We start from the raw sequence: 15,285 nt of genomic DNA, 5'->3' as shown, positions 1-15,285 counted from the left end.
AACGGCCTCGGGCCAGTATACCTGAAGGAGTGTCTCCACTCCCATCGTTCAACCCAGACACTGAGATCCAGCGCCGAGGGCCTTCTGGCGGTTCCCTCACTGCGAGAAGCAAAGTTACAGGGAACCAGGCAGAGGGCCTTCTCGGTAGTGGCACCCACCCTGTGGAACGCCCTCCTGTCAGAGGTTGACTCCTTGCGAACCCAGACCCAGCACCCCCTGCCCCAGGAGGTGAAAGGAAAAGACACAACAACATATATGTGGGATTAAAATGGCCACAGCTTTGTTGAATTCAGGTGCCTTGTGAGAGGTATTGGGCTGGGGGTCTGAGGCATGACAGGGTCAGTTAGCATTTGATGGGACCAACGCAAAACGCGAGTTTATGCAGCTGGTCCCTCCCAAATCGCTGAGGGTAGCTCTGTGGCCCCTCCACCGTGTGCTCATGGACAGAGACTACCCTCATGACCCCTCTAACGGGGTACCCCGTTATCGCCGCCACAGGAAGCAGGTGAGTCACCACTTCACCCCTTCTTCAGGTGTTTGACTAAAGGATTCCGCCCAAGGTCTAAACCCCAAAGTTCTGATAATTGCTATGGGAGGCAAAACCTGCAGAGCAGGGGAAATTCCTTCCCGGCTCTGAAGACAGCAACCATCGTACGACCATAGCAACGCCCACGTGCCTGGAAAGCAAAGGTTAGCCTGCAAAAAAATAAGATTAGAGGGTGGACTGGGTGATGCTCTGGGGCCAAGTGTGCAGCTGAGAGTGGCTCTGCCCCCCTTTTGTACTCTTGGAGCAGAGTGAATCCTCTTCCAACGCAGTCTGCTCCGATGGGGCCGTCCCCCAAGGCCGCCATGACATAGCTGCCAAGTCTCCCATTTTCCCCGGGAAATCCCAGTTTTTCCAGCTTTTTTTGTTTTTTCCCGGTTTATTCTGGCGTGGCGGCCATTTTGGAACTGGGCGGAGCATGCTCAGAAGCGACTTTTGATGCTGCTCTGCCCAGTTCGAAAATGGCTGCAGTGCGACTTCTGCTGCGGTGGCCATTTTGAAACTGGGCAAAGCAGCATCAAAAGTCACTTCTGATCATGCTCCGCCCAGTTCCAAAATGGTGGCAGCACTACTTCCGGTCTGCTATTTCCGGCCCGGTCCCTTATTTCTCTGACAGCAACTTGGCAGGTATGCGCCATGGATTGGCCAGAAATTTCAAAACTGGATTTGGTGGGAACCCAGCAGGCACTGTGGCGGCCCGGGGAGAGGTGCCAATGGTCGGGGCAAATATGGCGTGGGTTCAGGAGGAGGGGAAACCCCCATGCTGGGTCGCAACTGCCCCCCACCCCTTTACTGGGTAAGTGGCCGTTTCTGAAAAACATACATTGTGTGCCATTTTCCAGGTGGTTGATTTTTAAAAGGGGGAAACCAGTTGTAGTTGATATGAATATAACTCAGTCCCTAAAGCAGTTTCCCAGTTATTTATGTTGGTTTTTTCATTAAAAGTGACAAATTGAATGCATGTCACAGGTGCACACGCACACACGTGTGTTATACAAAAATATTGGAAGACAGGTGGATTTTGATTGACTGGTGTTCATCTTCTACACTTCTCCTTAAATATGTCTGTCTGTCTTCACACTTGGTCTGACTTGTGTCCCACGCTTACAACAGTTTCAATGCAGTTGAATAAAATAGGCGAGAGCTGTCCCAGGTACTTTACTTCTCAAACAGAATGATTATGGCATGTTATTTCAGTGAAAAGAGATATACCTCGATTTGGGGGGGATGTGTACTCTAAGATTTCATGTAGAGACACTAAATTTTTGAACGGGGTTCATTTTGGCATAGGTTGACACAATGGTTGGATTTTAAAATTCAAAATTACTTTTAATGCATATTGAAAGTCACGGTTGCCCATTCTTTCCATCCTAGGAACTTTAAACAGTGTGCTTATACTCCTTTTGCATGATATTGTTTTCCCAACAAAGTGGCATTAGATAGCTTTAAAAATATCTGCTGCTGCTGTGTAGGCATTAGGGATGAAATTGATCATGTTTGTTGCACAGACCAACTGAAATTGTTAGGAATTTAAAAGCAGCCAGTGTTCATTATTTCCGTTTTCTGAGGTGGGGCTTAATGCAGCGCTCCCTCTATGGGTCCTGATTACTTGTTACTTCCAGATACAAATCTCAGCCCACAGTGAATCTCCCTGTTTTGCGGTCCCACCCAATGCTGGGTAGAGAAAGAAAGCGGTAAACTGGGCTATGCAGTGTTTGCATATGTTAACTGTTTTTATTACTATTAAAGGGTAAAGGGACCCCTGACCATTAGGTCCAGTCGTGACCGACTCTGGGGTTGCGCGCTCATCTCGCATTATTGGCCGAGGGAGCCAGCGTATAGCTTCCAGGTCATGTGGCCAGCATGACAAAGCCGCTTCTGGCGAACCAGAGCAGCACACGGAAACACCGTTTACCTTCCCGCTGTAGCGGTTCCTATTTATCTACTTGCATTTTTGACGTGCTTTCAAACTGCTAGGTTGGCAGGAGCTGGGACCGAGCAACGGGAGCTCACCCTGTCACAGGGATTCGAACCGCTGACCTTCTGATCGGCAAGCCCTAGGCTCAGTGGTTTAACCCACAGATGCTTAATCAGAGATTGTGTGCAAATAAACATGGTACAACCCAGTTCATGTATTACATTCTAGATTGGGTGAGGTTTGCATGCATATCCAGGATGCAGACCAGATAGAGATTTCTCTCTAGAAAATAAGAGGCTTATGGTAAATTGGGATTCAAGTTTTTAACCCGGTGATTGTAATACTGAAACTGCCTAGAGAAGACACTCTAATCTTTGGTCTGGTCTCACTGAAGTGAGAAATCTGTGTCTGGGCTGTACAACCTCAGGAGATACACACACACACACACACACACACACACACACACACACACACACAGCAATCTGACACAGCTTTAACATTAGACCACAATTTCAGTACACAGAAGCAGAAAACTGTGGCTTGCATCAACATGCGTTACATTTAGCACTCGATTTGTATGTATGTATGTTTGTGTGTGTGTGTGTGTGTGTGAGAGAGAGAGAGAGAGAGAGAGAGAGAGAGAGAGAAAACATTAAAATGCCATTTTTCATTGAAATTGTATTTGTAGCTTGCTTTTTTCAGTTTCATGCTTCTCTTCATGCCTTATTCTGCTGCCTAGAGCTGCAATCCAACAAGCTTTTTTTTATTTTTAGTATGTGATAAATCGTTTTATCTTGTGCAGTATTATAATAATCATCATAAACACACTCATTTATTTCAGATATTAAAAATGTACTGGAAGCTGTTGGTTCAAATATCACAAGCTTTACTAAAATGCTTCCCATCCACAAGATAATAGCAGACTTCACCCTATATCTAACTCAGGGTGAGACATACGTTCAAGAATATTTTCCAGTAGTGGAGCAGTATGATTTCTACAGGTACGTAATTCATCTGGGTATTGATGCGCAAAGGGCCACACTGCAGTTAGTGTGCCAGCTCACATCCACATCATACATTAAAACACTATTGTACCGCTTAGCAGGAACACACAACCTCCCTCCACCCCTCACTTTCCCCTTTTCTTTTCTGACAAATGAAACCTAGGTGAATGGGAAATGCACATATCTCAATGAGGGTGTGGGAATCTTATTTTGGTGGATTTTTCCAGTGCAATCCAATCACAGTGATTAAGAAGTAGGGGGTGCTGAAGTAAATAAACAAAGTAGGTTCTGTCACCTTGTATATATTTTTCTTCTTCCCATCTCATTTTAGGGTGTGTGACTCCAATATAGGATTTCTAAAGCTGGTTTGTACTAGAAATTCAAGGATGTACCAGTGACATGGCTTTTGAATGTTTAAATATTTGCATGCCTTTCTTCTCCAACACACAACTGCTTTCTAGCCCAGGGGGTCAGCAAACTTTTTCAGCAGGGGGCCGGTCCACTGTCCCTCAGACCTTGTGGGGGGCCGGACTATATTTTGGAAAAAAAATATCAACAAATTCCTATGCCCCACAAATAACCCAGAGATGCATTTTAAATAAAAGGACACTTTCTACTCATGTAAAAACACCAGGCAGACCCCACAAATAACCCAGAGGTGCATTTTAAATAAAAGGACACATTCTACTCATGTTAAAAACATGCTGATTCCCGGATTTAGAAGGCGATTGGACCACATCCGGCCCCCGGGCCTTAGTTTGGGGACCCCTGTTCTAGCCTGGAGGTTTTCTTGTCTTGGATCTGTGTTTAAATTGCCCACTGCCATGCATGTTAATGTTACATTTGTCTTTTTATTGATTTGTCTAGGTGGCTGGGTTGCTTAATTCTCTGCTGCATGGTGATACTGATCCTTGTATTTTATTACCTGGGATTGTTATGTGGTACCTGTGGTTATGACAAAAATGCCACTCCAACAACGAGAGGCTGTATCTCAAACACTGGAGGAAACTTCCTGATGGCGTGAGTCATCTTATTCTTTGTTTCAGAATCTTCCCCAGCCTTACACTGTCTATAACATTAGTGTCTCACATCAACTATAACTAATCTGTAGCAAAGATTCTATGGACGGAAAACAGAGACAGCACATGTACTTTTGTAATAACAAGAACAATCTTTAATGAAAACATAAAAAAACAAAGAATGTCACCAGGTTAAGAGGGCTGCATTGACAAAATTGAGAGCTGGACCATAAAGAAGGCTGATCGACGAAGAATTGATGCTTTTGAATTGTGGTGCTGGAGGAGACTCTTGAGAGTCCCTTGGACTGCAAGAAGATCAAACTTATCCATTCTGAAGGAAATCAGCCCTGAGTGCTCACTGGAAGGACAGATCCTGAAGCTGAGGCTCCAATACTTTGGCCACCTCATGAGAAGAGAAGAATCCTTGGAAAAGACCCTGATGTTGGGAAAGATTGAGGGCACTAGGAGAAGGGGATGACAGAGGATGAAATGGTTGGACAGTGTTCTCGAAGCTACGAACATGAGTTTGACCAAACTGTGGGAGGCAGTGCAAGACAGGAGTGCCTGGCGTGCTCTGGTCCATGGGGTAACGAAGAGTCAGACACGACTAAACGACTAAACAACAACAACATTGACAAAATAAGTTTGGAGACCAAAAAACAAAACAAAAACCAGAAACAAAACAAAAGAAATCCTTTTTTGCACCAATGGATGTTCTCAATGTGGGGTGTGAGCTTTTGAATTCCTTCCTGAGGCAGGATATTAAATTATATATATAAAAATTAAAGGTCTTTTAAGCAAACACTGTTGATGCTTTAGAGAGCTGACTGAATTCCTAAAAAGATGGTGAGGGAGCCCTCTGCAGTCTAATGACATTAAAACTTGAGCCTTTCTAAAATATCTGATCTTTGTACAGAGCAATGGAGGATACATTGGAGAAAGTTACAGAAGTGTGGGTTCATGTGTCACAAATGATATTGTTTAGACCTAAACATGTCACATGTAAATGTGACCAATATTTCCTTGCAGGCACTTGTACCAGACAGGTATGCTTGTCTGCAAACTCCAGGTGACTGCTCCATGTACACCTGGTGAGAAAACCAAGTTTGCTGTCATGTGATGTATGAAGGTGCCCTTAATTAAACGTGAAGAATTAGAAGAACGGGGGGGGGGGGTATTAGAAAAAGCTCTATAGTGTCTGATCTGGCTAATTTCTTTAATAGAGAAAAGAATATTGAATCCTATCGCTGTGATGAAACTGCTTTTGGCAGCAAGCAACTATTTTTAAACCATCCTGGGAATTGAAGACTTCAAAAAAGCTAATGCTAATTAGGGTATAAAAGGAGTGTTTCCCTGCAGTCTCTAAAGCAAACCTGTTTGAAGCAGGCATTTCAAAATCCATCTGAAGTCTCAAAGGAGGAAATCGAAAAGTGGATGGAGGAGAGAACTTTTAAGCTGTTCCTCAAAGTTTATTCTAATGCTTCCCCCCACCCCGAGGGGTCCACTTATGGGAAAGTACTAAGGCTGCAATCCTAACCCCATTTACCTGGGATTAAGCCCCACTGAATTGAGTGGGGCTTACTTCTCAGTAGACATGGCTAGAATTGCACCGTAATGCTGTCTCTTCACTTGAAAGGATAGATTGTCGCCGATTCCAACACATAGTCTGGAAGTTCTTGGTTCCTATTACTTGAAAGCTACGCTTGCCCCCAACGTTCTGATTTGCCTCCTTGTTCTCACAAATTCTCATTACAGTTGACACTCTTCCCCAAACTGGAATGGGTCTCTGTGTGTGATAGATACAACAAATACTTGCTCATGTGAGCTTATATGACAGCAATCTTTGCTAGGAATGCTATGGTATATACGGTATTTGTGTGCCGTGCTTGTTTGATTAAAAATCACTTTGCTTGTCTTTGTTTTCCTTGTCACGATTCTCTTTCAGTAAGTTGATTTTAGTTGGTCCTTTTCACTTGCCTCTTAAACCAACTCATAAGATGTATTATTATTTCCCCCCTCGTTTTGTTTCAGCGGAGTTGGATTCAGTTTTCTTTTCTCCTGGGTTCTGATGCTAATAGTAGTGGTCACTTTCATTACGGGAGGAAATGTGGAGAAGCTTGTTTGTGAACCATTTGAAGACAGGAGTCTATTCAAAGTAAGGTTCCTCATTTCAAGGCCATTAAGTGATCCACAACAATGAGAAAATACACTGAAGTCAGTATTGCCTTAGAAAGCATAACTTCACTGTTTACCTACACTAGATAATCATTTACATTTACATAGTGCTGTTTTTTTGCTTAAAGCACTTCCTCTACATCTTGTTATCCCATCAGCAGCTCTATAGGGTAGGTTAGTAGTACAATGGTACCTCTACTTACGAATTTAATGCGTTCCGAACACACATTTGTAAGTCGAAAAAAATTGTAAGTCGAATCCCATAGGAATGCATTGGGAGAAAAAAATCGTAAGTAGAAGCAACCCTATCTAAAAATTCATAAGTAGAAAAAATCCTATCTAAACTGCATCCAAGATGGCAGATGGAGCTCCATTCGTAAGTAGAAACATTTGTAAGTAGAGTTATTCGTAAGTAGAGGTACCACTGTATAATCCCCCTGTTGCAGTTTGGTGAATGGACCTGAGAATGAGAGAGAGAGAGAGAGAGAGAGAGAGAGAGAGAGAGAGAGAGAGAGAGAGAGAGAGAGATTTGTTCTTACCGGTAGCAGAGGTGAGATCTGAACTTGGACTTCCAGGTTCCTACCGGTAGTTCAGTCTCTTTACAGCACCCCTCAGCCACTGTCAACTCAGAAGTTAGACTCATTGAATTCAGTGGAGCTTACTCCCAGGTAAGTGGGTATAGGATTGCAGCCTCGTCAATTTATGCCATCATCATAGTGTAATCTGGTATAAGATGCTTCCTGTTTCCCTAATTGGCCTCAATGCACCTCTTAGTGGCTATAATCTAGTCACTGTCAATTCTAGGTTACACTTAGGATACATAACCGTGAAGTCTGGGCTACAAAATAAATCTAGATTAATAACACATTCCAGAAGAGTTGTTATGGACCATGTCCAAAAGGTGCATTGTTTAAAAGTGCCAGTACAGATCAGATGACTGGTTATAAATTTAAATGGGGCCAAATACAACCGAAACTGAATTTCAAAAGAAGTCTTCTTTCAGGTCAGCAAAATTGCATCTCTCTAGCTCTCCAAGTCCATTCTGTCATTTGTAGATCAACAGCAAAGAATAAATTTGACTTACCAGACTTTTCACCTAAGCTGAGGCTTTTCTCTTTCTTAAATTGTTAAATTTCCTAAGCAACAATAAAATGTGTCTCACTTGGACACAGCAAAGTCTTGCTGGTCTCACGGCCTTCATATCATCTAAAACTTCTCATATCCTAAGACATTATTTTTAATGAGTTCCTAATCAGTCTAAATTAGGTGATCAGATTATAGAAAAGGAGTGTGTTACCTATTTATTTATAAAAGTTTGCAGCCTCAGGTGCTAAAACCAAATTCAGGATTGGTTTAAGTCTATAACCATAACCTTAAGACATGAGTAGATTGTGCGTGATTTCTCTAACCTTAAGGTCCATGGTTTTCCTTGAAACCAAATTAGACTCAAGAAGTCACATGAGATGCTCTCAGAATTGTGATGTGCAGAAAAAGAACATTGCTTATTTCTTTGTGTTCCAGGTTTTGGATACGCCATATTTGCTGAATCAGCAGCTGAAATACTATCTTTCTGCAATCATTTTAAAAAATCCAAACATTAACTTGACATTTGAAAAAGTTTACAGGTAACTCTGCATGTATGATGATATAAGCAAATGCAGTTATGGCTTATTTGAAATTTTGCACTGCTACATGATTGAAGCTAATTGACAAAACTCGTATTTCTCTGGCTTCAGACATAGACATTAACCTCTTTTGCAAGTCTGGACTCGCAAAACCCACCTGACCTCCCTACAATTGTTGGCTACTTGTGTATTCTCTTCCATGATCTTCCATCTCTTATAGATGCCCCCTTTAAATCTCTGCTCTCTCTCTCACACACACACACAAAAGGAAGAAAAACCAGTCAAGTACATATAAGTCAGAAGAGTGTATCAATAATAAAAAATAGATTTATTGCCGAATCTGATTTCCTCGTATTATTTCAATATAAATTAGTAGGACTCCTCCAGGTTTAGATGGGAATAAGCAAAGACAGAAACATGGGGGGGGGGGTCTGTAGTGGACTGAAAGCCAGTCTAAGAAAATTATGATTTTTCCCATAATGACTGCTTCTGTGGTTGTTGTTTTTTTTTAAAAAAAGTTGAATTCATTATTATTATTATTATTATTATTTTGTGTGCCCCTGCTTTGTGGTGCCCTAAGCTCATGCGTAACCTGCCTCTTTGGTAATCCAGTACCGCTGGCAGACCTCCACAACATATTGCAAACTGATTTACTCCTTTCTGTTTCAAAAAGAGGTGGTATGTGGATTTTCCAGGAGGTCTGGTTGGGTATGTTTGCGATACACAAGTGTTCCTTGGCCACCTGGAAATAGTTCTCAAGGACACTATTATTTCTCACAAGTGAATTTGGCTATTTGGCATCCTTATCTAAAAAGGGGGATTTTTGATGGCAAATGTTGCCAGCTATTTTTGTTAACCTGTTGGTGTTTATTTTACATGTGTCTTTAGTGATTGCAAGGAAAACAAAGGCATTTATACTTCCCTGCACCTGGAAAACCTTTTCAACATCCATGAAATTCTGAATGTTAGAATGGTAAGTTAATACCGGTTGTGAGCATAACCTATAGTATAATGTAGTCTAGTATAATGTTTGCAATCTTCTTTTAAAAATAAATAAATTATGTCTTGCCTGGATTTAGTTTATTTGTTCAGCCTGCCCATCCACTCCTCAGCTGACTTGTTACTTTTGCTGCCCCTCTGGTTGAGCTGAGTGCCTGCCATTTGCATATTGATGAAAAATCAGCCCTATTATTATTATTATTATTATTATTTATACACCGCCCATCTGGCTGGGTTTCCCCAGCCACTCTGGGCGGCTTCCAACAAATACCAAAATACATTAAAATGTCACAGATTAAAAACTTCCCTAAACAGGGCTGCCTTTAGGTGTTTTCGAAATGTCAGGTAGTTGTTTATCTCTCCGACCTCTGATGGGAGGGTGTTCCACAGGGCGGGTGCCACTACCGAGAAGGCCCTCTGCCTGGTTCCCTGTAGCTTTGCTTCTCGCAGTGAGGGAACTGCCAGAAGGCCCTCGGTGCTGGACCTCAGTGTCCGGGCTGAGCAATGGGGGTGGAGACGCTCCTTCAGGTATATAGGACCGAGGCCGTTTAGGGCTTTAAAGGTCAGCACCAACACTATGAATTGTGCTCGGAAACGTACTGGGAGCCAATTTGCCCAAGCCAGCAGATCAGGCACAGAAACCTCTTTCAGCCCAAGGCCTTCCTTCCTTCCTTCCTTCCTTCCTTCCTTCCTTCCTTCCTTCCTTCCTGGACAGCTTTCCAGGGGCTGCAAGCCTGTAGCAGATGTGGCCAGAGCCAAAAGTGGGTGGGTCAATGGATGTGACTTTTACTGTCCTTCAGGACAAACGATGCATCATCTCAGTCCAAGGGCACAATTGAGCCGGGCAAAATCACTCAAAGGTTGAGAGGTGTGGGCAAGGGAAATAAGAGGCCAGAGACAGACCCGACGGCTCGCAGGAGAGGTTCCCTACTAGAGGACCTCTAGAGCAGGGGTCAGCAAACTTTTTCAGCAGGGGCCGGTCCACTGTCCCTCAGACCTTGTTGGGGGGGGAGGCAGACTATATTTGGGGGGGGGGAATGAACTATTTCCTATGCCCCACAAATAACTCAGAGATGCATTTTAAATAAAAGCACACATTCTACTCATGTAAAAACACGCTGATTCCCGGACCGTCTGTGGGCCGGATTTAGAAGGTGATTGGGCGGATCCAGCTTTGCCTACCCATGCTCTAGAGGACCTAATTCAGTGGTTTCCTGCATGTATAGAAAATAATGGAAGACAAGCTGGAACTCTGTGTTACTCTACAGCCCAGAGGCCAGTATCCTCCCAGAACACCCCCCCTTTTCTTGAGACCAGCCTTCCAGGCAGCAGGGGAACCACTAAAATACAGGGTTCTTCAAGCACAACCCCTTCAAATAACTCAACAGGACACCCATAAATCCAGCAGGGTCGCATTTCCCCACTGTCCACCATCCTGTGTTAGTCGCCCACCAGAGGAAGTCCAAAGCAAACACATTTCCTTCTTTCACCCGTCCCACACTTTTCCTCTGCAGTGCGAATGCACATGCGGTGTTGTTCCTGGATTACCAGACCAAAGAGGAGGGAGGGGGGAAAGCCTAAGGGGTGCAATAGACTGCTCATTCAAGCACCACTCTCTTCCCAGCTGCTGCATCTTCGCCAGAAAGCAAGCTGATTCCCAGACTTCTCTGCCTTGCCGAGAGTCTTCCTCTGCCTTGTGGCGGTTGCCTGTTAGTCTACTGAGTGCAAAATAGGGGGCAACACAGTGCTGTTAAAAAAATGCTGTGCACAGAATCTATTGGACCATGTGGCTTACTGCATCAAGGCAGCTATAATGGAGCACCATTTAAAGCAGGCATGTTTTAAGTCCCCGTTTCGGGGATTTAATCCGGCCCCCATGGCAGTATATGTCCTGGGGTAAAATCCTTTAAAAAGCCCAACAACTTTTTTTAGGATTTAAAGTTCAATCCTAAAAAAAATCCTAAAAAAAGCTCAACAACTTTGGGGTAACTGTGATCAGCTCTCAATGCATGTTTACTTCATCAAATCTGGCCCTCTTTGAAAAAAGTTTGGGCACCCCTGAATTTTAAAATGATGGTCATTTCTGGCCATTTCTGTAAACTGGTTACTCACTGAAATTTGTCCGGATGAGGCAGTAGAGTCCTGATTTAATAGAATAGGATCTGGGTACTTCATAGCACGTAGAGGAGAATACATTTTTACATACAGTAAAGAAATATTCGTTAATAGAAAAGAAGCATAACAGAAGGCCTAGCACAGCACTTTCCTGCAGGAAAAATTTAAAAATAATATAAAATGAAAAGGTCCATTCAGAAAAGATATTTCCTATCTGCAGTCTCGAGTGGTGATACTCTGTTTATTCTTTTCAGAATGTTTTGTCCTGTCTTTCTTCTATGAAACACTCAAGGCAGTTTTTAAAAAAATCCATAGAGCAGAAAATGACAAACAATAACTTTACCACACTAGTTCTGCTGCACGTCAAGATGAAAGCTGTGTGTGTCTCAAATGAGAAGCTGGCAGTAGGGATTGTTCCACTTGCTGTTGTAAATGTTCTAACTTTTGGTGAGAGCTGCTTCCTCCTGCTTTTGTCTCCTATAGTATGCAGAAGATGTATCACTGAAAATCAAGCATATTAATATAAATCTAAGCAATATAGTTTTGCTTGATGAGAGGGGAAAGGAGAATTTGATGAATTTCAGTTCCTCGGGAATAAATGAGATAAACTTTGCAGCGTATCTGTCAGAGGTAAGACACTGGGGAGGTAACTTCTGTTTTCATGTGATTTAGAGAGTTTTTTTCCCACCCACCCCCACCCCAGTAAATACAGGTATTTGACACCAAGGCATGCCTTTTAAAGATATAAGCACTCACCTGTATATACTCATCTCAAACTGCAATGAAATCACCATAAACCTTTGAAGCAGTTGATTTAAGCTCTGTGTACTAGTGCTCCCTAGTGTGGCTTGAGAGAATGGCTAGTGCTCCGTGAGAAATAAATTCAGTATTGAATACACCTATAGGGCTTTGGGTGTGCACCTTTTAGCCGCCTGCAAGGTCACATCTCTCTCACACTGGGAGACCAAAACTTCATGCCCTCTGAGGAGGTCATCCACTGTGTGTTTGCATGCAAGGTGTTGCATGCTTTCTTTCAGCCTTTTCAGTTGTAAGACTCAAGTGTGCCTCCAGTTTAAATTCAGAGAGACAATATTGCTCAGCTACCAGAAGCCCAACAATCCTCATTCTCTCAGTGCTACAATGATGTGATTTTTGCTTCTGTCTTGTGCAGATCAATAAGAGTGTTACCAGAGTGGATCTCTTGTCCTTTGCTAATGATTTGGAAGCACGAGCAGACCAACTGGTGAGTTTTAATTTGATCGAAATGAAACTTTGACGAGAACGTGTTTATTCCATTTTCCATTGTTGAGACACAGCTGTAAATGGAAGAATATACAGCCATCCCTCGGTTTAAGCATGCCTCGGTTTGAGTACTTTCAGTTTAAGTACTCCGCAGACCCATCTGGAACGGATTAATCCACTTTCCATTACTTTCAATGGGAAAGTTCGCTTCAGGTTAAGTACGCTTCAGGTTAAGTACAGACTTCCGGAACCAATTGTGTACTTAAACCGAGGTACCACTGTATTTTTAAAGTAGATATCCACTTAGCCAAGCTCACCTAAAGCATCTTGATGACTTCCCTGGAAGACAGGATTAATACAAGATACTGTGTATGTCCTTACAGTGGGCCATATGAGCTAGCGAAGTAGGATGCCTGCGAAAGCAGAACTTGGGTGAATTTATCTGTAGTTTATTTTGGCATATAAATAATTGCTGGCAGTGGGCATTAATGCGAGTCAGCTTTGCATGTTCCACCTGGCCAGTGTTGCTAACATGAGGCATAACATCTTCCTGCTTGTCACACACAGAGAGTTCTCCCTCCAACAACTCATCCAGGAAAAAGGGGCAAGAAGCAAAAATTTGCTTCCAATAAGTATTTGTCCATAATTAAATACCTCAGTGGAGGGCGCCATTGCACCTTTTGGTCTACTGGAAAAATCATTGTCCTTTATCTTAAAGGAAAATGTGTTTATCCCAATAACTGAATAAAAAATAAAGTTTACCAAAACATATTTTTCAGTATTTGAACTTCGTTTTTTCAGTATTGCAAAGAGAAACAGCCATGTAGGGAAAGCATCTAAATAAAAACGCATAAGAATTGGTAGAAGGGCATACATTTTCTTAGAACTTTAATGGCATTTTGCTGTTTCTGACACAAAATGAGAAATGACTCACTTCTTTGGAAAATAAGACTTATTTATCTAGAATTAGTCACCACACCTACCAGCCAATCACCCATTCCCACCACCCTTCTGAGTAATACCCCTCTCCACCCTCTCACTATATATAAGGGTCTGGTGACTTCTGTTTCAGTGTATCTGAAGAAGTGTGCATGCACACGAAAGCTCATACCAATGACAAACTTAGTTGGTCTCTAAGGTGCTACCAGAAGGATTTTATTTTTATTTTTATCTGGAATTGTAAGCTGTTTAGTAACTTGTTTGTTTGTCTTTGCAGCCTAAAGGAGCATTAGAAAATGCATTAAAAGGACATGCAAATAGTATTCGCGTGATACATAACCAACAAGTTGTTCCATTGGAGCAAGCAATGGTAAAAAAAAAAACTTTGCAGTTGTTGGGCTAGGACTTGATTGGGAAAGTGTATTCAACAAGCTACAAATCAGTTTGGGAGGCCAGTCAAGATTACCTCCATTCATGCAATTTCTAGATATGGTCCAGCTTCTTACACAAGGATGCTTCTTGTACAAAGATTTTCTGGAGTAAAGTTTTAGTGTCCTTGTTTGTGTGTAAGCTAAACTATGGTTTTGTGTTTAGTGCACTCCCCTCTTGTTCCCTGGCACAGCTATGAGGAAGAAATCTGAAGCTTTCTCTCCCGTTTCTGCTTTTAAAACTAAGCAGAGTTTCTTGTAACATCCAGCATACAAGCTGTGTAAAGCTGAGTTGAGCTGGGGAGGGGCCAGTTGTAGCATTTCATATCTTTCTACATGTTAGGCTTTAATTTGGCTTTTCTTGTGATTTTACTACTGCTTCAGGATGCTATATTTTGTTTTGAAATAATTTCCTTGCTGAAAAGTACTTGTGTTCTTGTTTGCTTGTTTCCTCCCTCCCCCCTCACTCTTCTAATTAACTCTTAATCATTCTCAATATTTCTTTTTCCAAAAACTGACTGTCAAGAAATATGTTAGAGCTAGGGTAAGTGCTTTTCCTTTCTTACACTGCAAGTGGGAGCTTTAGACACATTTCAGATCAGGGACTCCGCATCATTCAACCTCAGTGTGATACTTTGATCAACCTGGTGATGTTATAGCAGGCACCCCCAAACTGCGGCCCTCCAGATGTTTTGGTCGACAACTCCCATGATCCCTAGCTAACAGGACCAGTGGTCGGGGAAGATGGGAATTGTAGTCCAAAACATCTGGAGGGCCGAAGTTTGGGGATGCCTGTGTTATACGGTACAGAGAAACCTAAGCAGAAAACCAGAACAGTGGGGACAGGGAGAGTATAAGACAGCAGTCCTCTTGGTTGTAGACAGATGCTGGTCCTTGCATATGGGTCCATAATAACATCTTGCAGCTGCTCCATTAAATGCATATAGCATGTTACAAGCCAACATTGTAGTACAAAGCTGAGTTGGGTGTAATTACATGTTCCAATAAATTAGGGCTGACTCCATAAACACCAGCCCAGTCCAAGTTTCTCCCCTTCCCCTCAACATGTTGTACAAGCTAAGTACATGCATTGATGAAGGCACCCCCAAACTCGGCCCTCCAGATGTTTTGGAACTACAACTCCCATCATCCCTAGCTAACAGGACCAGTGGTCAGGGATGATGGGAATTGTAGTCTCACAACATCTGGAGGCCCAAGTTTGCCTATGCCTGCATTAATGTCACTAGGTTATTTTTCTTCACCAGTGACAGCCCATG

General features: G+C 42.6%; 1 protein-coding gene across 22 annotated transcripts in view; it reads left to right on the top strand.

The window, feature by feature from the left end:
• PROM1 (prominin 1) overlaps positions 1–15,285 on the top strand; it is a 104,528-nt gene that overhangs the window by 65,596 nt on the left and 23,647 nt on the right. For 10 of the 22 annotated variants that reach the window (XM_088658117.1, XM_088658072.1, XM_088658090.1 and 7 more), the window contains 9 exons: positions 3,304–3,463; positions 4,334–4,486; positions 6,517–6,640; positions 8,182–8,285; positions 9,174–9,258; positions 11,883–12,029; positions 12,571–12,642; positions 13,858–13,950; positions 14,526–14,552. In XM_088658117.1, the coding sequence (XP_088514243.1) occupies positions 3,304–3,463; positions 4,334–4,486; positions 6,517–6,640; positions 8,182–8,285; positions 9,174–9,258; positions 11,883–12,029; positions 12,571–12,642; positions 13,858–13,950; positions 14,526–14,552 (965 nt within the window). The remainder of the gene's footprint in view (positions 1–3,303; positions 3,464–4,333; positions 4,487–6,516; positions 6,641–8,181; positions 8,286–9,173; positions 9,259–11,882; positions 12,030–12,570; positions 12,643–13,857; positions 13,951–14,525; positions 14,553–15,285) is intronic. The other 12 variants (XM_088658098.1, XM_035112690.3, XM_060278987.2 and 9 more) reach the window with 2 other exon arrangements.

This window comes from Zootoca vivipara, chromosome Z1, assembly GCF_965207765.1.
Source record: "Zootoca vivipara chromosome Z1, rZooViv2.hap1.1, whole genome shotgun sequence".
In the NCBI taxonomy this organism is placed as follows: domain Eukaryota; kingdom Metazoa; phylum Chordata; class Lepidosauria; order Squamata; family Lacertidae; genus Zootoca; species Zootoca vivipara.
The sequence above is the reverse complement of the archived record's forward strand: the minus strand, read 5'-3'. Positions and strand labels throughout refer to the sequence as shown.